Source organism: Rhea pennata, chromosome 7 (genome assembly GCF_028389875.1).
Source record: "Rhea pennata isolate bPtePen1 chromosome 7, bPtePen1.pri, whole genome shotgun sequence".
Lineage (NCBI taxonomy): Eukaryota > Metazoa > Chordata > Aves > Rheiformes > Rheidae > Rhea > Rhea pennata.
Genome location: NC_084669.1, coordinates 21,613,142 through 21,634,066, shown reverse-complemented (window position 1 = coordinate 21,634,066; position 20,925 = coordinate 21,613,142). Strand labels below are relative to the sequence as shown.

The following is a 20,925-nucleotide window of genomic DNA, read 5'->3' as shown; positions in this document are numbered from 1 at the left end:
GTTTTTTTGATGTGTCTCTCTGAGTTACCAGCAGATGCAACAATTTCGGCACTCTGATACACTAATACTTAGAAGAAGAGCAACACTGACTTGTTGCTTGTTATTTTATTCCACAATCAGAATATTGTTTAGCAGCTTTTTATGGCTTTCTATAAAAATGGAAATGGTGCAATGCATTGCAACTCTTTAAGAAGCAAAAATTTTTATACATAAGACTTTTATATATGGTGAGATATAAATAAGATACACACTTGCTGTAGACAAGTAATTTGGAGAGAACCGGGGGCTATGCTTGTGTCATGTGCTTTTATCTTCTCTTTCTGTGATAGGTGGTTTATGAGTTGCCCATTCGGAGTCAGTGGTGCTTTGATGTCCAGTGGTGCCCTAGGAACCCCACAGTCTTCTCTGCAGCCACATTTGATGGGTGGATCAACATTTATTCTGTTATGGGCGGGAGTTTAGAAGCTCAACAGAAGACTCAGGCTGACAAGGTAAAGTCCTTGTGGATATGTTATGGCTTGAAGCATTGGCAGCTTTTCAATCTGGCTTCTGAGAGTGTGAGAAGTACACCCATGTAACAGTATGGTTTTAAGTAATGCAGCAATCTTATCCATGAAGGTGTACTGCTGTATGATGTGTGAGAACCAGAAGCTATATAGGTGAGGACTTAATATCCACACAAGTTCAAAAGGCTTGTAGGTCTAGATTGCCTCTTGATAAAGAAGTTTCTCAGTATCTCATGTAAAATTTGCTAAAGTACATAAACAAAACCAAAATCAAGTGGAGTTTTGATGATACAAGTATTCTATGAATACTACTGGACCAAAACTAAAGCAGCATAGCTAATAGGGCAACAAGCTTTTCTTGCCATTAAATTGAAATTAAAAAAACCAATATTAAGTAATACAATGAATTTTGCTTTATTAGCTCAGAAGAAGATCTTAAAAAAAAAAAAAAAAAAAAGAAAGAAAGAAAGAAAAAGAAAAAAAAAGGCTTGTAAACCACAGTTAGTAATTTACCCCAAGTCAGTTGACTGTAACGTGGAGCAAGTTAATATTTTGAAAATGAAACCCATTATTTAGCTGATGAATAGATGACCAAACTCTGATCAAATTAAATGCCAATGCTGTCTAAATTTTTAATTTTGATCTGGTGTCTAGCCTTTTAATTCCTTCCCTCTTTCTCAGCCAAAAAAATGTGTTATAATACAGATTTTAAGAGAATACATATAAGTGTGTTATTTATGTAGTAATTTACAGCTGACCGAGTTCAGTTTCAAAGGATTTGCAAGAGACAAAATATTTTATGAAGCAACAGCCATAAGAGATTAAGGATTTATATAACCTATGGAGAATTTTCTTTATGTGTATTCTTCATGTGCATCTGACCACACTTCCACATTTTGAAACTGGAGAATAGAAGGCTAGGACAATTCTTAGATAAATAGAATATAAAATAAGTCCGAAGTAGAAGATGATGACAATAGCTACAGAGACAAGGGAGTTTGTGACTCTTAAGCTCTCTGTCCCCTGTTTTTCATGGTATCAGGACAGAAACTCTTTGACAAAGATCTTCATTCCGATGCTCCTGGTACCTCTGTAGTGTGTATTTATTTTTAAAGGTTTAGAGGGAGTGATCTGTTAAGTATAAGCTGTTTCCCTAGCAAATGATCTGTTTGAGAATTAGTTTCCACTCAAGTGATTCAGTGACTTGAAGGACAAAGCATCTAGGCCTTGCCTGTGATTCTTTGTTTGGCAACCTTACCTTGCTCAAACTTAGGTTGCTTCCTTTCAGGCATGCCAGTCAGTCATTCTTTGGACCTATGTCCTATGATACAGTCAAGCTTGAATGGGGTTCTGCTTTGCAAACATCAGATCGATGTCAGCAGTGTTAACTGCAAACGCTTGCAAGCAGCATTGTGTATATATAGTCACTGACTTCCTAAATGTCAGAAATCAAGAATGGGGCCACTTCTGACACACTCACGTCTAGGCAAGAAAGTCTGAAGAGGTTTATTTCACAAACCTCATCTGATGTGCTATAAAAGCTTGAAACAGTCCTTAAAACTGACACATTCAAAATACCCCAGCAACAGAAAGGCAGTCAGCATTCCTTTATGAGCAGCAGAAGAAATAAGCTGGGCAACTTTTGACTATGTAATCGCTGACTTGCATAAAACAAGTAATTTTATAACTCCTGTGTTTATGAGCTGGGTGGCAGGCCAGTGTTTATTAGGCAGTTTTCATCTTGCTAAGGAAAATTTACTTTAAAATCTCTCAAGGTGAACCTTGCTGAAGAAATAATTTCCAGAACTGTTTGGAAATACTGTTTCTCTCACATACGGGTTTGGTGGTCTTCCAGGAAGAAGAGTAATAGCCTCTTTCTTCATCAGCAGGGAGGGTAACTAATTACTAAGCAATAGTTGAATGTACTTACACCATACAGAGAGGAGCGGAATTATATCTTGCCCCCTTTTCCATTTGATCCTAGATCTCCTCCTCCTTCAACAGCCTTGATCCCTTTGGCACAGGACAGACCCTTCCTCCTCTGCAGGTGCCAGAGCAAGTAGCTCAGACAACCTTGATTCCACCATTAAAAAAGCCACCCAGGTGGATTTGCAGGCCTGTGGGGGTTTCATTTGCAGTAAGTAAATAGAGCATCCTTTGCTGAAAATGTAATAGATCCTTCTTGTTGTGATGCAATCCATTTCTCTAATAAGAGAAACCTTTTTATTTTCCTGGTATTCACTCTTTTTAATGCCTGCATAAGATGTGGCATGGTGTCCCTTGCAAAGAAGCTCTCTTTCTCTATGTTCTGATATGTTTCAAACAAAAAAGAATCCTCTAGCAGAGCATCTGAGTTTATAAGTAGGAGTTAATGGAGCTAAGGAAAGCTCATAAATCCTTTCCTTGTATGCTGTGACACATGCATTCCTATTCTCCTTCTCTGTCTTTCTCCTTTCTGTCAATGTATGTAATTTTCAATCACTTTCCTCTGTCTGTCTAGTGTCTGCCATTCACATTATGGTTTTTAATCAGTGCAGTCTGCCTGTTTCGGAAAAGAACAATTCCAGACAGTATTTCTTCCTCTGTGTCTCTCTGGGATTTGCCATTGGCTATGCCTGGCAGCTCATACATAAGTGTCACAGTTGTCAGTGAGGACTACTAGCCCTTCAGCTGAAGGGACTGTGATGTGAGCTCCTTCAGTGTCACTAAAATACATGCACATGTGACTGTGTTCTTTGTGATTTTGGCTGGAACTTGAGTCAATTTTGGCAAATGAAAAGCTGAGTGAGTTGCTTTTGCTTTCACTTACGAGAATACTTACTGTGTCTTCCTTTGTCCTTCTCAGTTTGGGGGAAAATTGATTACCTTTGGTCTTACCAAAGTTCCTGGACAGCAAGTGCAGCAGACTTGCCAACGCCAGGTGTTCATCAGTCAAGTTACTACTGAAACAGAGTTCCTAGTCCGATCCAGGGAACTGCAGATGGCTCTACAGTCAGGGAACCTCCTTGAGTACTGCAAGGCTAAGATCCAGACAGCCAAGCTGCAGTTTGATGAGAACCTCTGGAACTTCCTGAAGGTAGTATGGCTGTGGAGAAACCCAGATATCATTTCTTTTGCATTCCTGGGGTGGAATGTGCCCATTATGCTCCTCTATAGCTATATATATTCCTGTTCTTCAAGATTTTAAACTGAACTAGATAGCCTCATTAATTATTTCTGTAAAGAAAAGCTTTGGCCGTTCAGGTTTTGGAGGCTGCCTTATTTTTTCAGTTGGAACAGTCTTTTTGGTGGACTATTCTGGGTTTCCTGTCAATATACTAGACAGAATGTTCTCATTTCAACCTACAGCCAACTATATTTGCTGCCTGTGGAGCTCTACTCTATTATTTCTCAAAGTAAAGTCCAAAAGGGCAATGAGACTATCTCATAATGAGGGAGTGAGGGAGCTGTGACAGCATGAGAACTGCCTTACAGCTCTGCATAGGCTGATGGTTCTGTTGACAATTTGGTATCTGAGAGTTCAGTAGTGAGAAGTGACCACTCTTCCAGTGAGGCAGGGCTAGTGGAGTCTTACTTGATAGTATTGCACAGATCCTCAGGGACTCATGTCTGTGGCGGTGGAAAATTTGGATCTTTTGCACAGGGTAATGCTTGCACATGGAATTGAGTTTCTTGCACAAGGTGCTTTTTGGGTGGTGATAGAAATGTCCATTGCAAGGGTCATTGCAACAGTGTTTTCAGCTGCATCGGATGAGATACCTCAAACTATTCGTTCTAATAAATTTGGTGGTCCTATGGTCCTGTAAGAGCAGTCAAGATATGCAAGATCCATTGCTATTGATTGCCTTCAATTAAAAACCAAGCATCTTAACCATGTACAAGACTGCCTTGCATGCTCATTTCTGTACCTGCAGGGGCAGTTTTTACTGACTATTACTGACTAATTTGGTCAATTTTACAGTAAGCGCTGCCCAGGAGAGCTGCTTAGATGGACAGATTCTCCTCTCAGGATGTTAATCACGCGCTGAAGCATACAAATGGATATTTAGCAATGTGCAACCTGTGGGAATCCCTGGAAATGTCTGAAATTCCCACCTGGAGAGTTTAAGTAACAATTAGTTAAATACTTTGTTGTGAAGCTCCAGCTAAGAGTTCAGATAACCACACTGTTGCAGGTTGGTCTGTTGTCTCAAATCAGTGCCTTGTTTTTATGTGGAGATGAGCTGGGGAGTTCCAAGGCATCCAGGGAATTAATGACCAAGAGTGCTGGATTTGCACACAGGCATAGCTCTGATACCCAGCTACACCTCCACTATAACTATGTGTGAACTCCAATTTCACCTTTATATCACAATTATAACTTAAATTCCCAAACCTATGGAATTGAAGTTAGTGCAGTACACAATAGTCACCAGGTGGATTTGTCATAGTTGGTTCCATTATCTGAGCTCTAATCTTTGCTGCTACAGGAGTAGCCAGCTATTGGCAGCATGTAGATGTCTAGGATTTTACGTGACATCTTGTCTTTTCAATATCCTTTGGGACCCAGGTGAATCTGGAACAGGAGTCCAGGACTAAACTCCTCAAGTTGCTGGGCTACAGTAAAGATGATCTGCAAAAAAAGGTAAGAGGTCTCCACAATAGAGGCTCGTACAGGGCTAAGGGGAGTTGTAGGGTCCCTGCTGGAGATGAATGAATGATCTTACATCACATGAGAGACACTAAAATATATGAAACTTCAGGTGAGAGGTACCCCATCCCCTAAACTGAAACCTAGTGCAATTGTCAGGGAAAGCAAAGATCATTCTGTAGTTTCTTTTGGGACTGCAGATGGGGTGCTGGATCAGTCTAGATTCATTCCTTTCCCTTCCTGACCTGGAGCTCTACAAACACCTCTTGGTCTTGCATCCCACTCTGAAATTGTCTTTCTAGATCTTAAACGGTAAAGCTGACTTAGTTGTCGTGGGTGTGAACATAAAATCTCTAGTGTGATCTGAGGCCTTCTCCCCAGAGCTTAAAGATTATCTGCTTATCCCAGAGATCTACTTTGAGAGGGTGATGTGGGAAGAAAAAGCCTGAAAAGACTGTTCAGATCCTTTCTTCTGATTGCGCTGGGCCCAGATCTCCTGAATTCCTACTAGTAAGCAAACGTTGGCACCTATGAGAATATAACCATAGCTGTGCAGGATCAGACCAAAGGGGCCTTGAGCCCAATATCCTGTCTCAAGCTGATGCTCAGAGAAGTGTATAACAACATGGCAGTTGTGAGCATTCTTCTAGCTTCCAGTTATCTGTGCCTCAGGGAATTCCTCAGTGAGGAAGAAAGTGATAGATGAAGGCTGTCTAGCATAGCACTGATGAAGCTACAGGGGAAGAGGCTCTTGCAGCAGCATGGTCTTTGCCCTTATGAAAGGGACAAATAACCTCTACTTTTCAAATAGATGAAAGAGCCAGGAGAATTGTCTGCGTCTTGCTGATCAGCTGGCTACTTTGCTGCCCATGTGTTTAACAGGGGCTTCACCCTGTGAATGTCTGTTTCTTTGTAGATCTCCTCATGTTTGAGTAATGGGATACCAGATAACCAGCCCCTTCCTGAGGCAGGTGAGAGGAACGTTGTGCAGCCAGGCCAGGTATGTCCTGTACATGTTGCCAATCTGGGAAAACAGTGGAGGGCAAAATGAATGGGAAGGTTTAATTCCAACCACAGGTTGTTGGGCTCAATGCAGGAATTGCAGAGGGCAGTTCGCAGGCCTGTCAGACCCTCTCAGGGTCTGACTAAATGATCATAACGGTCCCTTCTGGCTTTAAAACAAATCAGCGAATGATGAAGATGGACTCCTGGCTGTTAACACTGCAAGAAGGCTTGCTTCACCAGTGCTGATTTCTCCAGTGATAGAATTAATCTCACCCCAACTTAACTTCATCCTACAGTTCTGGATTTCCTCTGTGAAGCTTCTGCTGTGGTATTTCTTTTGCCTTTCTTTCCTTTTCTTCTCTGTTGTTTGAAATGTTATTTTCATGTGATTTTGGAATGTTCATCTTCAGGTGCCTTCCAGGGCCTGGTTCAGCGTCCTCTGTAAATTTTGCTCCTCTAAGGTATCTAAAGCTGCTCTGCTCAAATTAGCAATCTCTTTCACAAACTTTATACACGTACTAAGAGATTCTAGGGGTAGCAGTTTTGTCTTGCGTTTCTATAGAGCACCCAGCATGGCTGTGATCCTAGCCGTTAATTACGGATATCACTTGTTGGGCTTGTTCGCATTCCATCCAAAATTGTTCAGCTTACTCAAGGGCTGGCAGTTGAATGGATGAATGCTGGCTGGCAATACTGTTGTCATTGCATGTTTTACACCAGCAACCTGATCTTATTGCTGCCTCACTGAAGCTGTACAGGCTGATAGAACAGTGACAGGAGACATGAATGGTTTCCAAGCTGAAGTCTGATTTATATGAACATTCTCAACCAAGTGGAGAGCACCCCATCCCACTCGGCAGTCCACTAAGTTGTTTTGAGCAGGGACCCATGTGTTCAATGAACTAACTTTTTGTGCTCTTTGCACAGCTCTTGATAAATTCCGGTGATGATGTAGCTGCTGTTTCCTCCTCTTCAGCCTTTTTTGACAACCTCATTCCACAGGATATGAGCACTTTGGAGATTCCTGTCACAGCAGGTATGTTATGTGAGATGTGCTTCTGCCGCCCTTTAAGGAAAGGGGAGGAGGGAAAACCTGAAAATGGTGGAGACTAGGAAAAATCTGATCTGCTTCAGTACCAGATGAATACTGGTAAAATTCATGACCCATCCCAGTGTCTTGCAACATCTATCAGCATTTTGTAGAGGAATACTCTTCACACCTAAGAGACCCATGAAGAGTATGGGAGAACCTCCTAGGTGATGGAAAACTTGCTTTCAAGTCAGTGATTTCTGTGGAGATGCGAAACCTGACTTGTATTTCTGAATCTTCCTTTAGCTGAACTTCTATATATCATTGTTTTTTTTGTTTGTTTGTTTGTTTTTTTTTGTTTTTTTTCAACTGCCTATTCTTTAAAATGAGTGAGGTTAATGTATCTGGATGGTGCTCCTGTGGGTTAAATCTTCTTTCTCACCTCTACAGATACTGATGGACTCATCAGTCAGGCTCTTTTGCTAGGGAATTTTGAGGGTGCAGTGGAGCTGTGTATGCGGGCAGAACGCTTTGCTGATGCCATCATCTTAGCTATTGCTGGTGGGGAGAACCTCCTCAGGGAGACTCAAAAGCGCTACTTTGCCAAGCGGAAAACAAAAATTGCCCTGGTAAGTGCTGGTCTGGTGTACTCACTGAGCAGAGGAAGGTGTGTGATATCTTGGCAGATGTTTGTCTGAATATGTGGAAATGCTTTGAGGGGAAAGAGAAGAGTCTGTGTGTCTCTTTGGCTAGACCTTCTTTTCTGTTTGCTTTATGCTTTTATGACAATTTCACGCTACCAACTTAGAATTTCCTGTTCTCTGTTCCTTTCTTTACATCTAATGGTTTCTGCCCTCTGCGTATGCCTATAACTTGTGGAAAATACTATTTCTTTAGGGCTCTGAGCTAGGAGATCCTATCTCACTAATTGTCAGTTGGAGAGTATAACAGGGGTTGATCTGTCCTAACCCAATACACTTGATCATTGATAGTAGCTGCTGTGAAACAGAATGTGTGAACAGAATGTGTATTAGATAGATCTTTGGTCTGGCCTAATGTGGCCACTTTCAGATTCTCTATCATGTGCTTTGGGCTTTAGATTTTTCTTTTTTTTATTTTTTTTTCTTAAGAAAAAGAACTTTCAAGGCATCAGATTCCCAGCTGTTGATTTTAAGATGTCAGGATCTGTGAACCTTAACATGCAGAGAGGTTGTTGCTGCATATGTCAAAGTGTGCCCAAAAGTGAGCTATCAGTATGCATGCCAGTCAGCATATCTTAGTCTTCAGTGACTGATAGGCCACCTTCTTCCCTTACAGCTTCTTTCCTCCGTTGTGCAACAGAACTGGAAAGATATTGTTCGCACATGTGATCTACAGAGCTGGAAGGAGGCATTGGCCATCTTGTTAACGTACTCAAAGCATGAGGAATATACCCAACTTTGTGGTATGAAGTTTACTCTGTTTTGATGTGGTTTATTTTACGGAAGGCCACTTCTGAATTTACAGAAAGAAGCACAGCAGTTTGAGAAAAGACAGCAGTTCTTACGCATAACAGAATTTGCAGCTATCTAGAATTTGAAATTAAGTGTGGACTGTTGAGTTAAGGAAATGAGTTAAGCATGTTGTAGCTGAGAGTAATGGCATAAAATGAGACATGCTGATATTTCCTGCCACCACCACCAATACCTTGGAAGACTAGGGTACGTACCAAACTGAGGCACTAAGACATGGTGATATTTATTGTTTTATATGGGGGGAGAGGGATTTCCTTGACAGAAAAAGTTCAACTCCTCTCCATGTGGAAGGCGTTTCCTTTGCAGATTCCTCTCCCTTTTAAGCTCATAAACTGAGGTTGATGAGTGATGGCTTCAGTAGTTCACTTGGTCCTGTTAATAGTCAAGTATGCTTAGCAACTGATAATTCTGAGAGTCAGAGTTAGGGGGCAATCCAGTGACTGAATCTCAAGAAGTTACTTGGATTGCTTATCTGGTAACTAACTCGTGGCTGACAAAAGAATGGCTGAGTGATTTTGGAGAAATGCCAGCAGTTGGTACAAGTGAAACAAGGATACATGAAGTGCAAGAAAACAGGTCATCTTGCATGGAACAAATTGTAGGGAAAGTGTCTTTGCTGGTGGTGATAATGAGAAAGCTCCAACTCACCTCTGTCTCCTTGCTTTTGCTAGCCATTGATAGCTACCGGATTGCCAGCTGTCTGTGGTACTGAACACTACTATTGCATGGAGATGCCCACACCTCTTTGGAAAAAGTGTTGGATTTTGTTCGCTGAACTCCTCTGTCCTTTTTAAGGATTTTCCTTTATTTTATATGTCTGGGCAGGCATATGAAAATGGACAGATGTTTAAAAATGAGTTTTTTCTAACTGAGTTGGCTTTGTGATTCCTTAATGATGTTCATTTCTCTGTGTTATCTCAGAATTAGGTACCATTCTTAAGTTGTCAACACCTTCTCATGCCAATCCCCAAAGCAGGATTGCTGAGAGAGCCTTGGGGTAAAAGAAATCTTCAGAAAGACAGAGTTAAATGTCAGCTGTGCTTCTTCCTTTGTAGACATGCTGGGTGCCCGCTTAGAGTCGGAGGGAGATGCAGCCCTGTCCAATGATGCCTGCCTCTGCTATATCTCATCAGGCAATGTGGAGAGGTTGGTGGAATGCTGGGTAAAAAACCATGAGACTTCGTCACCCCTTGCCCTGCAGGTACAGGTGCTATGATGTTGGTATGACGCTTTTCTGGGCCGGTCTGGTAGCGCCAATCTGTTTGCGTTGCCCCATCAAACAGACTTCCAGCAGACAGTGCTGTCACCAGAGTATCTCTTTCTAGCCTGGATTATGGGTTACATCTAAAGGAGACTTGCTCTCTTAAGATTTGTTTAGAGGGTGCTGATTACATTTCACATAAATCCAGCAACAGACAGGAGCTCTGGGCTGCATGCCTGTCTTTGTATTGACTATTTACATCTCTCTGAGGCTGCATTTTAGTGGGGGAAGTTTAGACTGTATCTACTTTCCAGCAGGTAATTGCCTGGGAGCATATTTCCTGCTGTGCTAATTGTGTCTGTATAGTACTCCTGTTACCTGACTCTACTTTCACCTGGAACAGCCCCTGGCAAAATAACATCTAGATTGTGCCCACTGCAAGCAGCATGATCATGTATGGAAAGTCAGAGCAGAGCTTGAGGATGAAATCAAGGCTTCTGAGTCCTTCTAAGTCAGTGTTGTTGTCTACCTGTTACACTAAAACTAGCCCTGGCTAAATCACTAACCCTTACTGGGTCTATCACTCACTATAATGAATGAGACAAGTCTTCTGCTCAGATACCTGCAGATAATGCTGTCTGCTGCAGAGGTCTCTGGCCCTGCTACCCGACTAGTGAATGGCAGCAACAAAAAGGCATCTTCGGCATTCCTGGTTATGTTTGAAACTGGCCTTGTCCCTATCTGTTATCAGCCAGTGATACTTACATCATTCCACAGTTGAAAACATTACTTTGAATTTCTGGGAGCTGACGGAGCATCAAATAATTAAAGACCTTCTGGTTGTTCTGTCAGCAGTAGCAAATTTTCCTAACTAATTTCTTCTGGTAGAGTTTTAATGCTTTCTCTTCCAGACTGATGTCTTCTAACTCCTAGAAATATATATAGTTTAAAGATGTATTTGATTGGAATGTCCTTGTGGTTTCTGTTCCTTTCTTTCCCCCCCCCCCACCATAGAAGTAGCTGTGTCAGGGTTTGCTTCTTGGTCTCTGCTTTCCTCCACTAAATGCTCCTGCGTTTCTAACTCTGTGTGGAAATGGTCTTCAGTAACAGCATGTGGTGCTAAATAGATTAACTTTTAATCACATTGGCCCCCATGTCAGCTGAAAATCGAGAAAGCCATCTGGCATTGACTCAGCATGAGACAGACTAATAAAGCAATTCAGATTCTAAGGGGCCTATTTCTTTGTTGAGATTTGATTTCCCCTCCTGCCTATTCAGGATCTGATAGAGAAGGTGATGGTGCTGAGCAGGTCCATTGAGATGCTCCGAGGCACAGCAGGGCCAGCACCAGGCCCTGTCTTAGCAGAACGAATCACCCAGTATGCCAGCCTCCTGGCATCACAAGGATGCTTGGCAGCTGCAATGAATTATCTACCCAGCAGCTCTAAAGAGGTAAGTGAGAAAAAGGTTGTTGTGGGACGGAGTAGTATATGTGGAAGGGATATACTTTCTGCAAGAGACTAGTAAACTTTCAACTCACATTAGGACTTGAGGTTTCACCTTAGTTATGGTAACGTGGAAGTAGAGAGCTTTTAGTTTTTTTAAGATACGATATTTGTCCTAATTTTATTTTCACCACCCTTCTCCCCCCCACCAAACTTCTGGTTTGAAGAAAAGGAGAGGAACTATAGTGCTGTAAAATGGCTCCTGAAGAACAGTGCTGGCAAGCAGTTTCCCAGGAAAGATGCAACTAATCCTGAAACCAGCTGTTGGAGGAAGAGGAAGGGAATGGGGAGGTCACCTTACAGTTCAGAGTAAATCTGTTCAGTTCACAAATGTTGGTGGAAAAATACCCTAAATAGTTGGGGAAGAATCAGTGAAAGATGGTTGAGACTTCATCTGCCGGGGGAGATGATAGGTGGTTTCCCAGATCCTATGGCTTACAGTTTTTTCATGGTGGCTATTGGAGAAATGGTTAATTCTGCAGGTTGATAGTCAGTGCTTTTGGTCAGGGTCTGCTTTGAATGCCTCCACAGCATCCTCAATCTGAGGATCTCAAGGCACTTCCCTAAAGTTTGGTTTGTTTCAGCTCCTGATCCAACAGCTCTACGACCGGCTCTTCCATGCTCAGGGAGAGAGTGTGGCTGATCAGCAGCCACCACCTTTCCCCTACACTCGTGTCCATGTAGGTGTTGTTAAACATGCATCTTCAGCAGCCAAAAGCAGCTTCACCCCAGAAAGAGCATCTCACAAACCAAGCCCTAGACATCCAGAGAAGGTAGGTCTTAAAGTCAGATGTTCGTTACCTGAGGGAGGAGAGCCATGGGACTGTGGGGGTGGCATGTGAAATTTTATGAGATAGTGTAGGTTACAAGCACTGAGGAAGACATGGACCACAAACCTTGAGGTTGTGGCAGACAGGGCAGCACCTAGTCTTGTGCTTTTTGCCTCTTTCTGCCAACCATGGTGATGGTGAAGGAGGTCATATGTGCTTCTGAGAGCAGTGGAGCCTTTGTTTCAAACTCTCCAGAGCACTGACAGAAGCAGCATCTTCCCTTGACTGGGAAGTGAGAAGGATAGAGAGGATATCTGCTTGTGTGTGTGTGTGCATGTGCATCCCTACATGTGTCTGTCAGCCATTAGCAGGTTGTTATTTTTTAATTGCAGCCCACCTACCAGTCATTTACTCCTTCAGCACCTGCTCAGCCTTCAGTGCCTTCCCTCTTCCCGCCTCAGCCAGTACCAGCAATGTCTGCAACTCCTCATCACACTGCATCTCCTCAGACCAGTGCTGGTCCACAAACAAGCATCTATTCCAGAGGGCCCCCGTACCCACAGTACAACCTGGGCTTGGTTCCGGTGACAGTTTCAGGGCCAGGTAAGCATTGTCTGTCATCAGTTTTCCAGGTGTGCTTCAGGCTTTTTTAGACCAAAGTCTTCAGCAAAGGAGGTTGCTGTACCTCTTCCTCGTTGGTCTACTGTACTTGCGAAGAACAAGTCAGCTGTCAAAGTGCTTTTTCAGTGCTTTTGACACAGCTGGTCTTAGCACCTGTGCTTTACTTGCAGCCATGTCAGCTGCAGATAGGAGTGGAGAAGCTGCTGCTAATTTCATGACAGGATTTATTTGACTGCTGTAGCCTGACTTACAGGGGGATACCTCAGATCCTGGATCTTTTAGGGTGTGGCTTGGAGAAGAAATGCTTAGTAGCATGGAAGAGAGCAATTGGAGTAGTGTGGACCTGGAATAAGTGGTGCTGATGCAATCTTTCTCATTTGCAGCACTGTCGCAGTCTCAGCCATTCAGCGCAGCAGGAGCTAGACCTGCTGGTCCAACTCCCTTCCCCAACCAGCCTCCTCTGTCAGGACAGTCTGTGGCCATGGCATCTCCTGGTGTGCCACCACCTGGACCCACTCTCTTCACTCCAGCATCAGTCCCATCATCTAATCTCCCTGCAGCTTGTCCTCTTCCTGTGGCAAGCCAGTCTCCTCTCGGTTTCTCTTCAGCACCATTCAATGGCCTCATGAACATGGGTTACCCTCAGGGAGGTCCTGGAGCTCCATCTGCTATGCCTCTGGCAGCAGCCAGCATTCCTCCACCTCCCACAGGTAAATACTGCTCGTGTAACATGTATCTAAGGCAGCCCTGGATAGGGTTTGCGGTACTTAATAGACATTGGCTTACTGCGTTCTGGTCTGTCACCATAAAGGCTGGATGTGGTGCTCTGGGGGGCTAATGTTACAAGTATGTTGTGCTCAGTCATACTTTTTGAGTAGGGGGGTTAGGCTAGATGATCTCCAGAGGTCCATTCCAACCTCAACCATTCTGTGATTCTGTGGTGGTGAAACACAGGGATGGTGACAGTTTCAGGCTATTCAGCTGCTCTGTCCCCCAGGTTGTTGTTATGAAGTGCTGTCTCTTCAGGTCCCCAGTGTGCCCTGAGTAATCCTCCAATCCAGAGGAATCTTCTTTAACTGAGAACATGGTGATTTCCAGGATATGCTCTCTCAGACCCTGATGGAAGGCCTGCTGCTCTCATCCCTGCTTATATAACTTAATAAATGCATATGAAATGCTTGGAGAGCAAGGTGTTTTTTTTTTTCCCTCCATGGAACACCTGTTACCTAGCTTCAGGATAAAATTCCTCTGTCTGCTTGCTCCAGTTCTTCCAGTTGCCTCCTGTTGCCATGAAGTACTTGCCTGGAAATCTCTTCTGAATCCTGTGCAGTGTTTTAGACCTGGAGCCTTTCCCTTCTAGGTCTGTAGTTTGATCCAGCTCAGCCTGCAAGTCCTGTGAAGTCCTTGCTAGCCTGATGAAGAGGACAGAGGGAGTTGTTGGAGCTAGTTCCCAATGGATAGGCAGCCCCTTTTTCCATTTCCCATGTCAGCACAATGGGAGCTTGTTAGTTCTTTGTTTATTCTTTCTACTGCAGTGGAAAGATTTGACCAGGCTGTGGAGACCCCTCAGAAAAAGGCTTATGGTCCTTAGCTCTTTAGTAGATGCTTCTTGCTACACTTATTCTGAGAGTGAAGGATTTGATGCTTTGTGGTTTGCTTCCACCCGGAATCCATCACTAAGCTGGGTTTAAGTACAGATAGCAAATCCCAGTGTGCGAAGGCTGTGGTGACTACACACAAAAGCTCCAAGCTTAGACTGGACAAATCCTTTCTGAAAAGCTATCGGGGTGGCAGTCAGGGACATTACCACTAAGTAAAAGCAGTTGGTGACAATGACTCTCACTCCCACCCTGCCTTGATTTTCAGGCTTCTTCCCTTGGCTAGATCCACACTTGGATCGTGCAGGTAGTAGTACATGGAGAAGCCTCCAGACCTGTGGGGGAGGCAATGCTGCTGCGTGCAGTGAAATGTGGGGTGTGTGTGCATGTGTTTGTGTGTGTGCATGCATGCATGCTTATTGCTGTTTGTTATGTTCCTTGCATGCCTGGGGATATGTACAGCTGGGGCAGTGGATATATCTGGGAACTAACAAGTGACATTTGGAGGTGATGCAAGGGGATTCACCCTGGAAGGGGTTCAATTCTGGAAGGTTTAGAGCATTTTAAATCTTTGCAGCCCTTTTGAGCTATTGTGCCAGTGGACAGGAACAAAGGCTCTGCTCGTTTCTTGTGTCTGTAAGCAAGGAATAGACCAGCAGTTCCAACTGTCCTTTATTTTATTTTTTTTCCCTCTCTGTTGTACTGCTGGCTTCCTGGATGACATTACTTCTGTTTTGTACAGATTTTTCTCTTTGGAGTTTGATGAGAGAGTAGGTCTTTTCCAGTCTGTGCTATTGGTGGGGTAAGGCTCAATGTCTTAGTGAGATGGTTCTGTACAGTGGCTGTTGCTTGTGCCATGTGACCATCTGCCAGGCACAGAGATTATCCAGGGAGTCTCCAGTTATCCAGTTTATTTAGGAAATCTGGGTGCTGGGTATCCACTTGTGCCACCTAGCAAGCCCAGCTGTGTAGGGTAAGACCCTAGAAAAAAGCTTATCCATTCAGCAGAGAAACAAAGGTGATTCCAAGGCAAAGATACCAGTCATTTCCTCAAACTGAAGGTTTCCTTTGGGACTTCACTGCTGGGAAGCTTCCCTGGCAGGCATTTGCCACGGTTAGTTTTAATGGGAGTGAAAGGCATGCCTAGATCAGCACATGCAAATAAGCTTCTTTCTTCCCTGAGAGTGCTTTCCTGGCTTTGCTTGTTTGTTTGTTTTGTGTGCGTTTTTTGGTTGGTTGGTTGTTTTTTGCTGGAAAGAGTCTGTAAAATTGTTGTTTGACTGGTCAAACTTACTTGCTTTGGAAATTCCCCTAGCTGAAATTTTGTGGACAAATTCTCACTAACTTAGTGAAGAGAAACCTTTGTTTGTAGAAATCCTATGCCCTTGGAGAGTGTCAGGGACAGGATGAAAGATGGTGACATGTTGGCTCATCTCCTTTCTGGCCAGGATAATCCCTGATTCCATCCTGTGACAATCCTGATTTTTCTAGGACAGGCATTGCTGGAGACTGCTGCCATGGGGCATTCCTTCCAGGGTTGGTGAGAAATCCCCTTTCACCTGTCATGTAGGCAAGATAGGGTTTCATCTCAGAAAAATGCAACAGGGTTCTATCATCTTGTGTCTGATGTGCCTGACTTAAAGATTATAATTTAAATAGCTATTTCCGCTGAGGATTCAAAGTACCACTGAGCTGGAGCAGAGCCAGAGACTGCTAGGCCACATGCTTGGTAGGGGCCAGCAGAGTTCTAGGGCACAGAATCCCCAAGCTGGAAATAAGTGCCAACTTAATTAAATTTCTGATTCAAACTCATCAGAGAAGGAGCCTTGAAATCATGGGAAAAGGGAGGGCAAAAAGAGCCTGCCAGAATTGTAATAATAAAGGTAATTAAAGTAATGAAGCACCTTTTGCATCTTTCCCCTGTGATTTTTTTTTTTTTAAGCTCAGTTCAGGATCAGTGGCTCATTAAGTGTGACACTGAGCTCCAGAAATTCTTCTGATATTGCTTCTTAAAACTATGCCACTCATTTTTCTCACAGAATCTTCCCATCTCATGGGCTTGAGGTTAATCCTAGGGTGACAAACAAAGAAAAAAAATACAATGGAGTTTTATCTAGAGATCCAGGTACCCTTAAAGAACAGCAGCAAGCAAGATGGTTGGAATTTGACCTTATCGGAATGAAACGTGGTCACAAGTCTTTAGGTTTCATGTTGTCTGATGGATTTTTAATTGCCTGGAGTGAGGTTAAAAGCTAGACACCACAGAAACACCTGCTGAGAAATCTCTCTGCTCCCAAGGAATTTACCAGTTAACTCTGTTCACTTCTAGCTGGGAAGCCAGCAAAATTTCCTAAGCTTTGATCCAGAATGTGCTCTTAGAAGGGGAAAATTCAACCCCAAATTCAGTCCATCTCCTATCACAGCAACCTGCATTGCTATGGACTGCCACCATGAGGCGCTCCTGTGAGCATTGGTGAGAAGCCCCCTCTCACCTATAGCGTAGGCTTTGCTGCAGTACCACAGCACTAGATTCTCTAGGGAATCCCCAGGCAGTCCCTGAACCCTAATGTGCACCCACATGCAGGTCCTGACCAATGCTGGGGCCTGACTCTGAGGATGACTTCTGTAGCCTATGCAAAATATGGAAAGCTTGAAGTAGTTGCAGAAAAAGCTGTATGCACCCACAGCGGGACAATCTGATCAGATATCACCTCATACAGTCTGCACAAATGCGTAGATGCTGCAAATATAATTGAGAAAGAAAAGGGAAAGCAGTTCTTGTGTCATGAGCTAGGCCTGAAATTCCTCGGTCGAAGTGTCAGAAATTGCATAGATGGGGGGGAGCATAAAGAAATCGGAGGTGTGAGTCTTTTTGCTGAGGGAAGTTCCAAACCATGAGAGCAATCACAAATTGCTACTCTGGCTGCCTTCTTAAAGTCTAACATCTGTGTGTTGTTCTCTGTCCTGGCAGCTCAGGAATCTTGGACTGATCCTTCTGCTGCAAGAGGAGGCCTTCAGAAGAAAAAGGTAAGCTTTCAGCTCAATTATCTTCTGATTGTCTTGCAGCCAGGGGCCTCCATGCAACAGCTGGATTCTGATAAATGCTTCCTGTTACACTCAGCAGCTCTTCTTCCATTTTGGTCTGTCCAGTTTGGCACTGTGAACTTGGCTGAGACTGGAATTTAAGTCTTGTCCCTTTGCCATCCAGACTTGCAAGCCATTCTCCAGGGTGTCTGTTTTGCATTTTATCATCTATGGTGCTGCATTCTCTGGTGCTTCCCAGGCTGACTGCAGCTATTTTTTTCTAGAAAACAGATTTAACCTCCTTATCCCCTTGCGCACCCACCCTTTTTGACAGAGGCTGAAGAGATTATGCTCACTTTACATCTGACAGTTGGGGGCAGCATTTCCCCTCAACACAATGAGAATTGCAGTGATTTTCCTCAGCTGATGCCAACTGTGTGGCACCATCTGTTGAAAGAGTTGTAGCTGTGAGCTGCCTGCCCTGTTGGCCCTCCTGCACTCTGCCTTGTAGTGATTCTGCTAGAAGACCTGTGAGCTGAGCTCTTGCAATAAATGCTCTTGGTACCTCATTTCCATCACTGCTGCCTGCTGACAGGTGTGATGAGAAGATCCTTTGGCATCATTCCCACCCCACTTCCATTCTTTGGAACAGACTTCTAGCCCTTTTTTCTGTCTGCATAGCTGGGAACCTACTTCAGGCTGTGCTCACTACAACAGGATTAACCTCTTATTAAAGCCATCTCCTTTTGATCTAGCCCCGTCAGAGCGAATGTGTCCTGACTCTCTGGCTTAGTAGGGGCATGCTGAAGTGTTTGCAAGAGGATTCTCCCCCCATGTTGTGGGATTTTCCCCAGTGCTTCCTCTGTTGGACACTTTACTGCTGCTAATCTCTACATTCAGGACTCGTGCCATCACAGACCCAAGGCAGCTTTCGGAGGACCAGTGTTTTGGGGGGCAACAAATTTGTTTGAACAATTCCAGTGGAGTTTTCTTGCTGTTGCTTTGACTGTTCATCTGAGATATAAGAGGAAGAGCACTATGCTCTGCGTCAGTAGGCTGAAAGAACAGGGATGTATTGCACGTCACCTTGAGAACTGGGGACTCTGCATATTAGAAAGGATATTAAATTTGACTGGGGAGAGTGTGACCAACCCTCCCTTCTTGGACTTGATTTTCTTGCAGCGCTGATGCATATATTTCTTTTTTCTTATTTTGAATCTTTCCTTTTGCTGACAGTTGCCAGAGAAATTTACACCTCCAGCTCCTATCACAGCTCCAGTAATGAGCCTTCCCACAGAGCTCCAAGGGATCAATCCTCAGCTCTCCAGGTTTCAAGAATCTGGCCAGTCACCCCCAGGAGCACCCAAGGAAGGCAGCCTGCAGGTACCCAGGGAAACTGGGGCATTCCAAAGACATCAGCTCACTGTCGAGTAGAGGAATAACTCAACTTTGAGATTCTTATTGCATGGCAGCTGCAGGGCTTATACCTGTCCCTTTCCCTGGGTGTTAGAGGAATTGTTAGCCTGGCTGGCCTCCATCCCTTCCAGCCCTGTCCATGCAACACTAACAGCACTGCTGGGAATCCAGCCAGGATTCCCTACTGGGAGTCAAGAATCCACAGAGGCCTGAAACTATACTAGTCTCAAGATGATAATATAACCTAGTCTTTCCAGATGTTCTCAAAGTTTGCTAAGAAGTGAACTTCTTTCTGTCTGTAGTTGCAGGTGGGGATTCTGCCTGCCCTGGCCTTTCATGCTTCTGCTGCGTTCACTCAGCTGCTTCTTTCTCTGTCAGTATCACCAGCTGCCCACAGAGAGGGTTGAGAGGAAGGAAGTGCCCCCTGAGCACCAGGGTCTGAAGACCACATTTGATGATTTGGTGCAGCGCTGCTCTGCTGTTGCCACTGATCCGGTAAGTCCTCCTTTCTCTGCTCTTTGGCTTTTTTTTTTTTCCTCACAGATCTCTGTCAGGCACTTCTTTCTTTTGGTAAGGAAAAGAGAGGAAGAGCCTACTCCTTGTAGATGGAGATTAACCTAGATACCTCCTCGCTTCAGGCCCTAGGCTTGCCTATCTTTTAGGATTTGAGATGTGTTCTCTAGTACTCATCCATTGCCTCTCAAGTGTGCTTTGTTCTGTCCTCCTGGCTCTTTCTTTTCTGAGGAAAATAGAAGAAACAACCCAGCAAATCTAGCCTCTTTTCACTTGCTTGACCTGTAGGTAGTTCCTGCAGTGCTGGCCATCCTCAGACATTAGAGAGAAAGGCAGGGATACCCTGGCTAGAAAAGAAAGCAGGCAGTCTTTATTTTTGAGACACTGTAGTTTCTCCACCCTGGCTCCTGGAGAGCTGTTGGCATGCATACCATGTTGCATGAACGTATCAAGCCTGACTGTATCTGCAACCAGAAGAGCAGTGTTTGCAGTACTGTGTTACGCTGCTAAGTCTTCTCAGACCTTAGGATCACCATGAAGTCTCCCAGATGACCTCTGCTTAGTGAACATTGGGAATAGCACTGAGTCCAAACCGTCAAGCCATCCTGGAATTAAACAATTTGTGTGTAACATCAGCTGCAGCTTGTTTGCTCTGCCTTTTCTAGGAGTACAGAGCAGCAATTTCTGGGAGAAAATCTAAAGGTTCCCTGTAGGGACAGAAAGACATGTTGGTTTGGGCTCAGTAGTCCATAGCTCCAAGGTAATATAGAAATTGAATAGCTGGGTTGACACAGCAACACGTCTGAGCTTCCGAGTCCTGCCAGGTTTGTCTTGTCACTGTCCAGAGTCAACCATTGCTATCCTCAGTATAATTTGCCTGTGACTGGATTATTCAGAATGGAGCCAATGTAGTCTGTCCTACCAGAACTTCAGTACTCAGTCCCTTTCTTTGGTGGTTACCTAGTGGGGGAAGGAAGTTCCATCTTCTCCTTGCTTGAGGAGACAAGGAATGAGCTATTTCTTAGGTCATCCAGGATGAGGTTGTCTAAATGCCCAATGAATTCAGTGGATGTTTCTCAATCTTCAGAAGTTGTTGCTCTGTCTTGTGGTCTGCAAACACTGGCAGAAGGAAGGAATGCCTGGGCTGGAAAATGGGGGAAAGTGACAAATCCAACTATCTGTCTGGAGGAGAGAACACCTGCACAGCAAGAGTATGGCATAGTTACGCTATGCAACTTGCTAGTTGTATCACAGTCCCTGGATATGGTCTTTCTGGCAGAGGCTGGGATACAGCTGAATTGCAAGGGACTCTGGGATGAAGAGAGGAGGGAGGCATTGAGCTAGGTCTACTTGGTTCTGGGAGAGGTGAATCTGAAGCCCTGGCAGAACCAACAATGCCTGTTTCACTTCAGAAAACTCGAAGGAAGCTGGAGGATGCATTGCAACGACTGGAGTGCTTGTATGAGAAGCTCCGTGAGCAAGTGGTAAGTAGACACTGCCTTTCTCTACGGTATAGCTGGGTTGTGGGCCTTGGCTTGTGTCCCAGTGTTTTCAGCACAAACAAACGAAAAAAGAATCAGAAAGCCAAGAGT

The 20,925-nt window shown here is 44.1% G+C and overlaps 1 protein-coding gene across 7 annotated transcripts in view; it reads left to right on the top strand.

Moving 5' to 3' along the window:
- The window catches only part of SEC31B (SEC31 homolog B, COPII coat complex component), a 43,488-nt gene that overhangs the window by 12,609 nt on the left and 9,954 nt on the right, over positions 1-20,925 (top strand). For 3 of the 7 annotated variants that reach the window (XR_009958951.1, XM_062580193.1, XM_062580192.1), the window contains 19 exons: positions 330-491; positions 2,491-2,643; positions 3,352-3,582; positions 5,056-5,130; positions 6,053-6,136; positions 6,552-6,602; positions 7,069-7,177; positions 7,622-7,800; positions 8,489-8,615; positions 9,741-9,886; positions 11,165-11,338; positions 11,976-12,164; positions 12,554-12,764; positions 13,166-13,492; positions 14,649-14,687; positions 17,352-17,407; positions 18,641-18,787; positions 19,199-19,315; positions 20,746-20,817. Coding sequence is in view for 6 of the 7 variants with exons in the window: in XM_062580193.1 (XP_062436177.1) it covers positions 330-491; positions 2,491-2,643; positions 3,352-3,582; positions 5,056-5,130; positions 6,053-6,136; positions 6,552-6,602; positions 7,069-7,177; positions 7,622-7,800; positions 8,489-8,615; positions 9,741-9,886; positions 11,165-11,338; positions 11,976-12,164; positions 12,554-12,764; positions 13,166-13,492; positions 14,649-14,687; positions 17,352-17,407; positions 18,641-18,787; positions 19,199-19,315; positions 20,746-20,817 (2,649 nt within the window). In the remaining variant the exon portion in view is untranslated. Of the gene's footprint in view, positions 1-329; positions 492-2,490; positions 2,644-3,351; positions 3,583-5,055; positions 5,131-6,052; positions 6,137-6,551; positions 6,603-7,068; positions 7,178-7,621; positions 7,801-8,488; positions 8,616-9,740; positions 9,887-11,164; positions 11,339-11,975; positions 12,165-12,553; positions 12,765-13,165; positions 13,493-13,808; positions 13,900-14,648; positions 14,688-17,351; positions 17,408-18,640; positions 18,788-19,198; positions 19,316-20,745; positions 20,818-20,925 lie in introns of those variants that run through there. The other 4 variants (XM_062580198.1, XM_062580195.1, XM_062580194.1 and 1 more) reach the window with 3 other exon arrangements.